Source organism: Fomitiporia mediterranea (assembly GCF_000271605.1).
Source record: "Fomitiporia mediterranea MF3/22 unplaced genomic scaffold FOMMEscaffold_5, whole genome shotgun sequence".
NCBI lineage: Eukaryota > Fungi > Basidiomycota > Agaricomycetes > Hymenochaetales > Hymenochaetaceae > Fomitiporia > Fomitiporia mediterranea.
This window is the reverse complement of record NW_006760390.1, coordinates 3,318,262-3,330,362: the sequence shown is the minus strand read 5'-3', so window position 1 is coordinate 3,330,362 and position 12,101 is coordinate 3,318,262. Positions and strand designations below refer to the sequence as shown.

The 12,101-nt window shown below is 42.0% G+C and overlaps 4 protein-coding genes across 4 annotated transcripts; 2 read left to right on the top strand and 2 right to left on the bottom strand.

Annotated features, from left to right (window-relative positions):
- Positions 1-112: 112 nt before the first annotated feature.
- On the top strand, positions 113-1,511 carry FOMMEDRAFT_155680 (uncharacterized protein; the record flags this gene model as incomplete). The annotated part of the gene is made up of 3 exons (XM_007266071.1): positions 113-216; positions 277-600; positions 659-1,511. The coding sequence occupies 3 exons, from the start codon at positions 113-115 to the stop codon at positions 1,509-1,511; spliced, it is 1,281 nt and encodes a 426-aa protein (XP_007266133.1).
- Positions 1,512-4,811: 3,300 nt separating this feature from the next.
- On the top strand, positions 4,812-7,226 carry FOMMEDRAFT_133775 (Cullin-domain-containing protein; the record flags this gene model as incomplete). The annotated part of the gene is made up of 6 exons (XM_007266070.1): positions 4,812-5,149; positions 5,200-5,307; positions 5,359-6,083; positions 6,140-6,682; positions 6,738-6,910; positions 6,972-7,226. The coding sequence occupies 6 exons, from the start codon at positions 4,812-4,814 to the stop codon at positions 7,224-7,226; spliced, it is 2,142 nt and encodes a 713-aa protein (XP_007266132.1).
- Positions 7,227-8,065: 839 nt separating this feature from the next.
- Positions 8,066-8,386, bottom strand: FOMMEDRAFT_34406 (uncharacterized protein; the record flags this gene model as incomplete). Its single annotated transcript, XM_007266069.1, has 2 exons — positions 8,066-8,251; positions 8,318-8,386. Coding segments are annotated over 2 exons (255 nt in total), but the record flags the coding sequence as incomplete, so codon positions are not given.
- A 2,322-nt stretch (positions 8,387-10,708) lies between these two features.
- Positions 10,709-11,603, bottom strand: FOMMEDRAFT_19736 (uncharacterized protein). Its single transcript, XM_007266068.1, has 5 exons — positions 11,495-11,603; positions 11,285-11,414; positions 11,133-11,230; positions 10,996-11,071; positions 10,709-10,948 (listed from the first exon to the last, which is right to left on the bottom strand). Exons 1-5 carry the CDS (start codon positions 11,552-11,554, stop codon positions 10,860-10,862), a joined length of 453 nt encoding a protein of 150 aa, XP_007266130.1. The 5' UTR covers positions 11,555-11,603; the 3' UTR covers positions 10,709-10,859.
- Positions 11,604-12,101: the final 498 nt, after the last annotated feature.

Here is a 12,101-nt window from a genome sequence, read left to right as displayed (position 1 = left end):
CGGCAATTTAGTCCAATTTCAACTTCTAGTCCGCAGTTCACTGTCTCACACCACAAGGAATTCAACTAGTACTGAAAGACTGCAAGGCATGAGCACTGCCTACTTATCAATCATGAATGGCCAGGGATATCTCGTCGACTTTCAATTTCCCGCCAACCTGACCGCAACCAAACTCAAAGCCAATATTCCATCCTTCAAGGGACTTGGAAATGTCTGGTAATGAAACCGTCTTGTTCTACTCAGTGCTTGCTGGGCCATCTGCTGACGTTCATTCAGTATAGATGATGTCGGAAACATGTATACATTAAACATAGACAATGAAAACATTGTAGTACAGTACTACACTAACATTTTTCAATGGAACTGCTTCCAAAAATCCGGAAATCGACAAGACCTCGATTCGTCCATTGTTCACAACCGTGTTTTACTTGATCTCCTCCCAGAGGACCATCTGTCACGTCTACTTCTGTTCGATTTTCTTGGACAATCTCTATTTGCCTGGTATGGACAATGGCAACAAGAGGCTGATCTTGAAGAAGCAATCGAGATGATCTGTATTGCCCTTGGCTGCTGTCCGGAAGATTCTCCCGATCGGTTCAGGTTATTGTATAGACTCAGCAGTTATTTATCTGTGAGATTTGAACAACATGACAGTTAGGAAGACCTTGAAGGGTCCATCACACTCACCCAAGCTGTCTCCTATTGATGTGGATAGAGACATTTACATGGATGTTTACAAGCTCCTTGGTGACCTTTTTAATAGACGAGCTCATCCAGAGTATGGTGTGCATTTGACCGAGTATGACAGGAAACTCCAAGAAGTTATGGCTATGCTATGGGATAGGGCTGTCTTCAAAGTTGTTCATAAACTGAATGAAATTGGAATCTCAAAAGGATCGCGAATCTGGTGGTGCCCGACTTCCGTGCTATCCACGTTCGCGCTCCATGCTGCGGTGCCATATGATGACCAATACGGCAACAGGAAATATTTACTCGACAATTACATTTCATCTTACACTCCAACCCTCAAATCACTCATCAGCACTCGTCAGGGGACCAGGCGTGATAACCCGAGGCTTCTTGTGATCGGGGATACAGGACTTGCGTCGACAAAAAAGGAAATGGTTGCCATACAGAGTCGTAAACCGATCAGCAAACTTCTCAAGGACGGCAAGGCCTCCCGTAAGGCGGTAATAAAGGCGCTTCAAGAAACGGAGTGGGTTCATTTCGCTTGTCATGGTCATCTAGATCCCGAACCGTTCAATTCATCGTTCAAACTTGCGAATGGTAGCCTTACCCTGCTTGACATCACTCGGACTTACCTACCGAACGCGAAATTCGCCTTCCTTTCCGCTTGTCATACAGCAGAACAGGGTCCTATCGTTGGACACGATGAAGTCCTCCATCTGGCTGCAGCGATGCAGTTCTACGGGTTCAGGAGTGTAATTGGTACGATGTGGGAGTTGCTCGATACGGACGGCCCAATTCTTGCCAGAGACATCTATACGTAGCTGATGGATGAGTTTGAAGATGGAGACGTCGGATCCAAACGGTCTGCTGCGGCAGTTCGAACCGCGACGATCAATTTAAAAGCGCGAAAAGAGCCAGCCACAGAAGGAGGAGAGGTGGATATCAAGGCTGAGAGATGGGTCAACCTGGTGCATATTGGAGCTTGAGAAGCTATGCCCAATCCTCCGGATTGCAAGGTTGTATTGACGGAAATGGATGACACGGCTGCTTAGAGGGAGGAACATCGAAACGAATGCATGTGTCCGAATAGCTAAATTTTCTTCGGCGACCTGAAATGAGGCGAGACGGCCAAAACAGGTTCAGTATGTTCCCACGTTTATACTGAGAGTGGGGTTGTTTCCTCTATTTCGCTTGCTCTGACCTCAAATTTCACAATTGGAGTTCGCCTCGCTTCGGCTACCTTTTTTGCATCAAGACAGCTGTCGAAGCCTGGTGCACTGCAGTAAACATTGACAACTATCACCAGCTGTCACTAGTGCTAGCTATGTAAGTGCTGTTCCAGGCAGAAACCAGAAAGTAGGTTCGTGGGTCCTGGACAAGCCTGTTTCAAGACACATAGATATTACGCCCGGCACAGAGACGGAAACACTTTCAGTGCAAGATCTAGCTAACCACAGCCTTCCATACTGTATACCGCAAATGCTGGAGTCATCAAATCACCGAGGACGCAGTTTGCCATTTTCCTCTAAGAGTTGTATAAAATGCGGAACTCGAGCCTAACCTTCAATGTTCCTTTAAACTAGCAATGGACTCTGGCAGCCCTCTCGAAGCACTTTTAATTGGAGCTTTTGAAAGCGGTCAAGTAGTTGCTGTATGTTATGACCTTGCTCTGTGTTCTGTTTATCTCACTAACTTAGCAACTCAGTATGTTACAGGTGTGGAAAAATAACCTTTATCATCCTCTAAACTTACAGCACAATGTAGTGAGCATGATGACACTGACTGCTTTTGATATCTGTATAATGTTCAAAGAGTAGGTTTTGCCTCATGCTATAGTATCATGGTATCCTTTTTGCTAACAATCTGCTTGTGGTACATTTTCTCGACTCTCCTTCAAGTGAGGTATGAGACGATGTGTCAAAACTTATATTGCTAGTACCTTATTGCTTGTCTGAAATTTAGTTCAAATATGTCTGGGTGAGTCTATAGTCTGTGTTTAGTTACATTACTTGTTAGTGACGTTCATTCTTTTCTTCTGAAGGATGCAAGGTGGTCCTGGGGGAAGATAATTTACCTACATATGCGCTATGGAATGGTCTTTGTTCAAGCTATCACTTTCTACAGTGAGCACGCATGTCTATTGCCTCAGCTTTGGAACAAAATTAAAACAGCTTTTATCTAGCATTGCCTATTATAAATCATTCAACATTGGTAAGTATTATTGCCAACTCATTCCAGTGCTTTATCCTTACAAAGGTTAATATGTATGCAGGAGTGTGTTTTTCCGGTCGTGTTATAGTAACCTGACTCTAACACTCTACGATTAACCTGACAGATGTCGTATATGGACACAGTTTGCTCTTGGGTTAATATTTAAGGAAATCCATTCTGTATAATTACTCACTATGATTCGGGGACAGGTTTGCAAGCACAATAGACTTCTGTATCAAAGGTTCGATTTAGATATTACAAATATGCGCTCACATCCGCTAATATCTTACTTTTATTAAATCACAACAAAGTTACACAACTGCTGCGGACTGCTGCTCTTTTTAAGGAATCAAAAGCGAAGAAAAGGATTGTAATATTAACAAGTATTGTGAGTCACAGTTTTACTTCTCTCGGCGTATGCTCATGAATCTAATAGAGTCAAGGCATAGTATATGCTTTCATTGTTGTCAAGCTCATCATGTCAGCTCAACGTAAGATAGCCATCCGAAGTCTGGTACTATTCTGACTAATACCAATATACTAGCCATTGTTTTTCCTTTGTATGCCGTCACTGAGTGATATTATGCCTTGCATGGACACAGCTAATTGCTTCTAATAGCCGACGGTATTCGTGCGCAATTGCCATCTCATTCTCTACAAAGTATTACATAATTTTCTATGCCACATCCATTGTACCAGACCTTTTATTATCTGTGGCTTGTTTTGTCAAGATTTATCAATATTGTGCGTAACTACATTTATTTGTTGTTGAATTTCATTCATCGTCATCTTTTTTCAAGGGTCAGAGGGACGCTCGTCACTTGCGTGGATTATAGCACGCGATAGTAAGTGATGGGGAAATATTGCATTCGAGTCTACTTAGTAACGCCATCCCAATTTCCTAAGTTCTTGCATATCTGCACATAATAACACTGTATGTCCTCTTTCATGGAAAGTAATTGATGACGCAACAGGCTCACAGATAGGTCTGCAGAGCACTCATCCCTCAGGTGCTCATAACATTGTATCCACCTACCTTTAGCATCATTGTCATAGGCGGGTTCGGTTCTGCCGGAGTTTCTATTGCATCCATTGCATGCTGTCGAATGATTCTGAATATGCGTTCGTATCGACCTGATATAAGCTTGCAATCAATGGCCATGCCACTTAGCAGCACAGGGAGCATTTCCGAAATAGCATTCAATCATGATGGAGATCAGGACCATTCTCTCGAAAGTGGGAGTCTTAGTAGTTGAGTAAACTAAAGGTAATTAGAATTCTCTTATAAGGAACAGTAAGTTCCCTTACATATTGGATTGTCAGACATGTAACACAGCGATGGGAATTGTTTTATGTGTGTGATATTCGATTTACTGTAGTGTAAATTTCTACATAATGCACCTGTGCCAATCATAAATTGTGTGCCGATCATTCAGTGACGCGCGTCTTGGGTTTCCGTTTCTACACTATCTCTTGAACAGTGATCACGATGTCCGTTAAAGCTCCTCTGTCGGTTCAAACTAACAAACAATTAGACGTCTTTAATTTGCTCAAGTTTCCGTCGAACACAAAAGGTCTCTCAGAATATAAGCCGAGATTGCGTCTTTCGGATTTAACGACTGTGCAACCTGAGGTATCTCCGAGTACACGGAGCCCGCCGAGAAAGACGGCAAGATTGGAAGGTGATTTGGACTATACGTCGTCTAGTACTAGGTCGAATAACAAAGGAAAAGGAAAACAAAGGGCGGATGTCGCCAATTTATCAGTAGATGGTGTGAAGAGACTCACAATTAGTAACGCGACAGGTGAGAGGTCGATACATGATAACTCCACAGCTGCTTATGAATGGTACAGAGGATTCACTCTCTGACGATTATGTCAACTTCCTTCTACGCTCGATACAGGATGGAATGCAGGCCGTCTTAACTAGATCCCAGCCATACGTCTCCAAGGCCCCAAAGCAGTACCCGTTCGTCCACGAGGATATATTCAACGCTACTCGCACTGTCGTCATTATTGCTGGAAAGGGCCAATGGGTATATGATAAGCTGAAGTTTGAACTCAGGGAAGCTGTCAATGCCGTAAATAAACATTTGAACCCAACCCAAGACGTGGGGGTCATGGAGTGGCTGGAGGAACTTGTCTCCGCTACTGTCTGGTTCGATCAATGCGTGCGCTTATTAGAGGCACTCCTAACATATCTTGACCGCGTCTTTGTCCCTCAAAAGCTAGATACACTCCATATTAGGTAAGTGTATTCACGGTTGTGTTGTGGATGGAGCTGAATCGTGATCCAAGGCAACTTGCAGTGCAACTCTACAAAACGCATGTATTCTTTCAAGACAGGACTTCGTCTCGCATAAAGGAAGCTGTACAAGACTGGGCAACGTCTGAACGCCGAGACAGGTAGAGCTCATTTTGTTGTATTGTTTGGAATATACTAAGAGCATTCACAAGGTTGGTACATCCTCGGCGTCAGACAGTCGTCACACTTGTAGGCCTTCTCTCGGACTACGCGCTGTTCGGAGATCTCCTCCTAGAACCATATAATATGGCCACGCGTTCCTTCTACCTGAGGGAGTCCGAGCAACTGGCAGAATCGTTGAAGGACGATCAAAATGCCTTCCTTCTACATTGTGCGGAACGTCTGCAAGAAGAGCAGAATCGTAGTTCCGATGTACTTGCTTCATTTGAAGGAGACTGGCTTAAGATTCAGAAGACTACAGAGATATCACTATTGGAGAGTAGGTTGCAATGGCTAAGTGCTGGGATCGAAAGCTCGGTGAATGGAAGAAATATGGGAGGTTTGCATCGCATGTACAATCTTTTCGAGAGGGTCGAAGGGCTGGGAGTTCTATGCGATGCATTCAAAGAGCATGTGCAGAAGACCGTGGCGAGTATCGTGAGTGACAAAGAACGTGACGAGGAGTTGGTAGACCGGCTGCTGGACTTCAAGCGCTTCGTTGATTCTGCACTGGATGAGGCGTTTGCTGGAAACAAGCTGTTCAAGAACGCAGCATCGGATGCATATGCTACTGGATTCCGTGTGCGGAAAATTACGCCTGCAGAGATGATTGCGAAGTATCTAGATCGCGAAATGCGTCGCGGACAGAGGGAGGCGAGCGACGAAGAGTTCTCGCGAAAACTCGATGCTGTGCTCGCGTTGTACCGTTTCACCCGTGGTGAGCACCATTCATGCAACTCTGCTCAGTGTCGTGATTTATTGTATTTGATACAGACAAAGACGTGTTCCGAACATTCTATCATAAAGCACTCGCGAAGCGTCTTCTGTTACAACGCAGTGCATCAGACGACTTTGAGAAGTCAGTGTTGAAAACGCTCAAAGAACATTACGATCCGGAGTTCAGTATGGGTGACCATATGTTCCGTGACCTTGCGCTCTCGCGAGACCTCATACGAGAGTTTCAAGAGCGCGAATCTCGGAATGCATCAGAATCTGGCGCCGAACCGCCTTCACACCGACTAAACGTAATGGTGCTGGAGGCCGCGTTCTGGCCATTCTCGGCGAAACGCTCAGGCGAGGCTGTCCTGCCAAACGCGATGCAAACAGAGCTAGCGCGCTTTGAGACCTTCTATGCCAACAAACACAAGGGCCGCAAGCTCCACTTTGATCACTCGCTGGGCACTGCAGCGCTTCGTGCGCGGTTCAAGGCAGGTGAGAAGGAGCTTACTGTCAGCATGTATCAGACGCTCGTGTTGCTGTTGTTCAATGAATCGGATGAAGTTGGATTTTTGGACATCAAGGAGCAGACGCGAATTGGTGAGGCGATTCATGTTGATGAAGGCTTGTGTGATGCTGATGGGTTATCTGATAGATGACGCGGAACTCCGACGAACCCTTCAATCACTGGCCTGCGGGAAGAAGAAAGTTCTCAAGAAGAAACCGGTAGGCCGAGACGTGAATGACTCGGATGTCTTTGCCTTCAATGCGGACTTCACGGATGAGCGAGCTCGTGTCCACATTAACTCCATACAAGCGAAAGAAACGGTGCGTATTCTTATTTCAGATTGGACGTCTTACTGTCTCACAATACATGCTTATGTGTTAGCCCGAGGAGTCGAAACGCACTCAAGGCGCAATAGCGATGGAACGCAAGAGCTTACTTGACGCAGCCATTGTGCGAATTATGAAGGCGAAGAAAACAATGTCGCACCAGGCACTCATCAACGAGACTGTAGATGTGATGAAGAAGCATTTCCAGCCCGACGTTAGCATGATCAAAGTTCGCTTTGAACAGCTTATTGAGCAGGAATATATGAAGCGCGATGAAGACGAACCAAACAAGTACGTATACGTTGCATGATGGAAGATATGTGTATTAGCATGTGCAATATATAATTAAAATGGCGAATAGAATGCTCTGTAAAGTAGAGATTTCCTTCTCCTTGTGACTATGCCAGACTTTAAAAGTATGAATTTTAGTCAGTGTCAGAACTCTTTGCAGTGGGTAACTACGTTTTAATTTGCGATTCTGCCATTATGATTGGTTTCTAGCCATGCTTGAGTCCGATACATTGTGAGAACACTAGCTGACTATTGTGAATAACTTACACATGGCTTTAGAATGACTTATTTCTGATTTACTGAACTGCAAAACTATTTGCATATAATCACTATAGATACATCATTATATTTTAAAATTGTCCATTAGGACAATATGTGAATCTTCTATCTACAATAATGTTGTAATATATTTTCAAAGACACGTATCACAAACTTTATATATCACAAATTGCTATGAAATCTGCTCAAAATTTGCATGAATATCTAGGTTGCAAGAAGAAACTACCCAGTAGTTTTAGATTGTAACTGTACTATAGTAAGGGGTGTGCCTTTAAAAAAAATGGTTAGTATTATTATTGATCCAATTTCACATTTCTTCTCAACATGACTTGTGAATCGTCTGGCAGGCTTTTACATGCAGAGCATATAACTAAATAGTTGCTGAAAAGCACTTCTGTGTATAGGGTATTACAAGGCCTGACTTGTGACAGTGGTGCTCCCATACTTCGGTGGTTCGTCCGAATCGTCAGAAGTAGTGACGGCGAACAGGCTGTTTTGCGAAGATGAAGCGGATGTGGATGTGGTGGGCTCTGTTTTGCGTTTGGTGCAATGTACATTGGCTCCTGGAGGCAGATACAGTGGGAGGACGGAGATATCGACAATTTCATAGGTTGCCAACGAACGGATAACCCGTGGCCAAGCCATTGGTGCGATTCGAACTGATTGTAGAATCCCGTTTACGCGAACGTTCACAGAGAGAGCAATTCGAGAACGTGGTACGTTGGGAAGCCGTGGAAAGGCTGATTGTGCATAATTCAATGCTTCCTGTTAGACGAGTTAGATTTCTAAAATGATGCAGGGCAGAGATAGTTTATTTCTGTGATGTATTACCTCGAAGTCTCGTGTAGGCGCAACGTAAACCATTTCCGAATCAAATCGGTACGTGAGAATTTCGGCAGGTGCCTTCTTAGCAGGTGTCTTCCTTCCGATCCTTGTCAGTGCTTCGCGCATGAATTGCATGGTGGAGGAGTGGCACGTAAGGAAAGTAGAATGCCTCGACAGTTGAGTACAGTGAGTGGATTGCGAGTGTATGGGGCTAATCTGCCAGCGTATCACTCTCAGCAGATTGTGTCAGTAATATATATCTAGATCCTTTTCTAAATTTATATTACTGTGTTTCACCGGTTCGCGCTCAGTTACCAGTTAACGCTCAGTTGTACAATACCCCCCTCAATTCTTAGTAAATTTCTTGAAATTTTACATACAGGTAGCCTACAGTAGATATAACTTAAATACGAAATTTGAGCAAAAAACAATGAGTTGAAGCTGAGATATTAGTGTTGGAATGTTAGAATTTTGATGATCAGCACTGATTTAGTGAACAGAAAGTTTTCCCACACACAACACATTTAATATTAATTTAAGGAGACACTATTTGTAGCTGAAATTTTTAGAATGAGTACTATATTATATGTAGTCACTATATATTTTTTTATATAATTAATAGTTAAGTATTAAGCTACTTATTAAGAATACGATTTTAAGTCCAATTTTACTATTTTCTATAATACAGAATTTATAGTTATAACTTACGAAATTTTTATTACAATAATTACTATTATAACTATATATAAAAATTTGGTACTAGTATTCTTTACATATTTTCTATAATATTCTATAATTTTAAGAGAAAATACTAAGAATTAAAATTATCATAATTAAATCAAAACTATATATATATAAAGTACTATAACCTACTATATTACTTATTAGTACAATTTTTATAGTTAAAAAAATTGTAAAACATATGTATGTTAGAGGTTATATGTTTCAGTATTAAGTGATCACCATAGCAACTGACATAGTACAGAAAAAAAAGAAGAGAAGTTTTTTTCTTTTTCTTTACATTCATTATTATCTTCTCTTCCCTTCAAAATCCTTTATTCTTCTTTGCTTCTTATAGCTAGAAAGCTTTCTAAATCCTCTTCTATTACCAGTAGTAAAGCCCTCTCTGATATAGAGGAGGCTAAGCTAAGTCAAGCTGTTTAGGCAGTTTTAGTATCTGGTACTTATCTTAATTCTGCTAGATTTATTCTTTCTAAATCAGCTACTATAAAGCAATTTGGTGTTTCAAGATTTTCCATCAATAGAAGACTTAAAGGCATTTCTAATTGTTTTAATTCTCATTCGTCTCTTCAACTTTTATCTTCATCCTAAGAAACTATTTTAAAAGATTGGACCAAATCTCTTTCTTCTAGAGCTATTCCTTTAACTCATAAACTTTTTAAAGAAAAAGTTGGAATGATTATTAAAAAGTAAGTTACTTTATTATTCTTTAATAATTATAATAAGTGTAATGAATTCTGGAAGCAGAGGAGGAGGAAAACAAGAGGTAGAGGAGAGTAAGAGGCAGACATTAGAACATAGGTAAGAGACTCTAAGTCATCACAACAAGCCTGTTCCTGTATAAAGGACTATATATTCTATTAATTAATAGAGTGTATATGACTAATAGACTGTACTTACCTTTATTTCTGCCCAGACCAAAGTAAATTGGTCTGGATAGGATTGAAGTCGAGTCTGTGTACTGAGTGAATGCACGCGCGAATTTCTCTAAGTTTAGTTTCCCACGAGTGTGCGTTTCCTGGTGAATCACGTCGAACGCTCAGTTTTGAGTCCTTCACGCGCAAATTTAATAAAATATTTATTTTTAATTTTACAAAAAATTAAAACATATGTTTTGTAGCTAATATGAAGACCTTTCTAATAGTATTTTTTTTGTGAAATAATAATGAGTTTTAGTAATTATAGACTGCAAATACCCTTAAAGTGAGCGTTTCTGGGTGAAATACAGTAAATTGTGCTTCCTCTGACGTACGTACGTGTTTCTGGGAAAGAAGCAAGATGTGGGGCTATCTTATGACCTTTGTACAACATTACCAATATACCACAATGCATATAATGGCTTGTTCTAGCCGTACTGCCACTCCCACACCCTTTTTTGGCAATAGTAAAGTCCGCTTGTCCCTGTGCCTACAAACAACAACTTCTGATGGTGCATGAGTTCATCTAATTCCCTTTGGCATACCTTGATGTGAATGGACAAGTTTGCATAACTTGAGAAACTTCTGGAGCACTACAGCCACAAGTCCCTAGCCAGAATTTCTGCACTGGTGAATTCTACTAGTAGGAAGTCCTCTGTCTGGCTGAAGGATAGCTTCATGCATAATGCATAAACTGTATTCACTCCTATGGTCGGAAGAATGTTCAGGGACGAGTGCAGCATTACTCAAATTCGATTTCAATCCATGAACACATTAACAGACAAGATACTCATGCCTCTGAGAATCTACAATATTCAATTAATGCTTCGGAAAAAATGAAATTACAGTCCATGAAGTAATCAATCAGCTTTGGTCAGTTTATTTTCTTATCAGCTCCCGCCGTCATCAGCTGTAACTGGTAGCTCTGGCGCACTGAGCATTTCACGTAAGGCTTCGGACATTTGACCGTGAAGGTCCTCTACAGGAAGGGTTAAACGCAGATTACGGTGAGTAATGCATACTCACTAGCTCTGTTCAACGCAGTAATATATTCTTGGTTCGCCTCTTGCATCTCTTCCTCTAACTCCTGAAACCGTAAAGCCTTAATAGCGAGAAGAAGCATCAATTAGCCACAGCACTACCAGAAACACAGATTAGCAAACTTGTGATTCCTCGGATTCCGGGACTGGAAGCGACTTGATCAGTACTTCGACTTGCTTCGCTTTGGATACAATGTCCGCGACCAGTTCAGCCTTGTTCGCTACAAGCAATCAGTGACAGAAAGGACCGCATGGCTGTAGAAGTTGAACAATACCTTCAAACACATCAGGCGGATCCATCTTCTCAACATTACGCTGCTTCGTGATCGGTATCGCCGCGCTAACCTGCTCGAAGTTCGTCTTCGAGCTCAGGTACTGGATACTCGCGGCCATAATCGTCAACAACTAGAACGTAATATGTAGTACGTTAGAAGCTAGAGTTACAGCAGCGACACAATTGGATCAAACTAACTACAACTACTGACTTGTTCTATTTCATTTTGCAGCTGTGTGATGCGGTCCATATGCGATAGTTCCTGCAGCATTGCAGTGCTCGCCTCACGTCTGGCGAGGCAGGGTAACTCGTGGGAGTCGCTGTCGCTGATTTGAAGTAAGTTGTACAAATCAGTGAAGTGTACAAGACAAGAGAAATGTGGTTGTCGATCCCAGTCCATGATGTAAGCAGGTCTCGTGACAGTCTACGAAATAATTATGTAAACACGCTAATGTATTTGCTTATGTCATGTCAATGTTACAGTTTACTTGTACAGTGACGGTCAAAACGCAGTCCACCCATTATGTCAAGTGCCCTACATGCTGAATTATGCCAGCGAGGGCTTAAGCCTCCTGTAAGTGGGTACAGTGCAAATTATGTGTCAACCTGTTGGGAAGCTAATTACAAATCCAGGTCATTGAAGTGATTAAAGCTTAATATTGCCACCATTCGTCCATCCGATCTGTTACTGAGTGTTAGAGTTAGACATCTCAAGTCTCACTCATGCCGGTGCTGAGCTTCCGGTACCAAACTAACGTTTTCCTCTATATCCGACCTATCGAACCTGTGATTACAACCCCAAAATCCTGCTCTGGAAC

Excerpts from the sequence above, each read along its gene's own strand:
- FOMMEDRAFT_19736 (XM_007266068.1), bottom strand. The coding sequence starts at position 11,554 with ATGCTGCAGGAACTATCGCATATGGACCGCATCACACAGCTGCAAAAT. Across the intron at positions 11,231-11,284 it reads TCCGCCTGATGTGTTTGAAG|CGAACAAGGCTGAACTGGTC; the intron begins GTATTGTTCAAC and ends GATTGCTTGTAG. Across the intron at positions 11,072-11,132 it reads CGGAATCCGAGGAATCACAA|GCTTTACGGTTTCAGGAGTT; the intron begins GTTTGCTAATCT and ends CTCGCTATTAAG.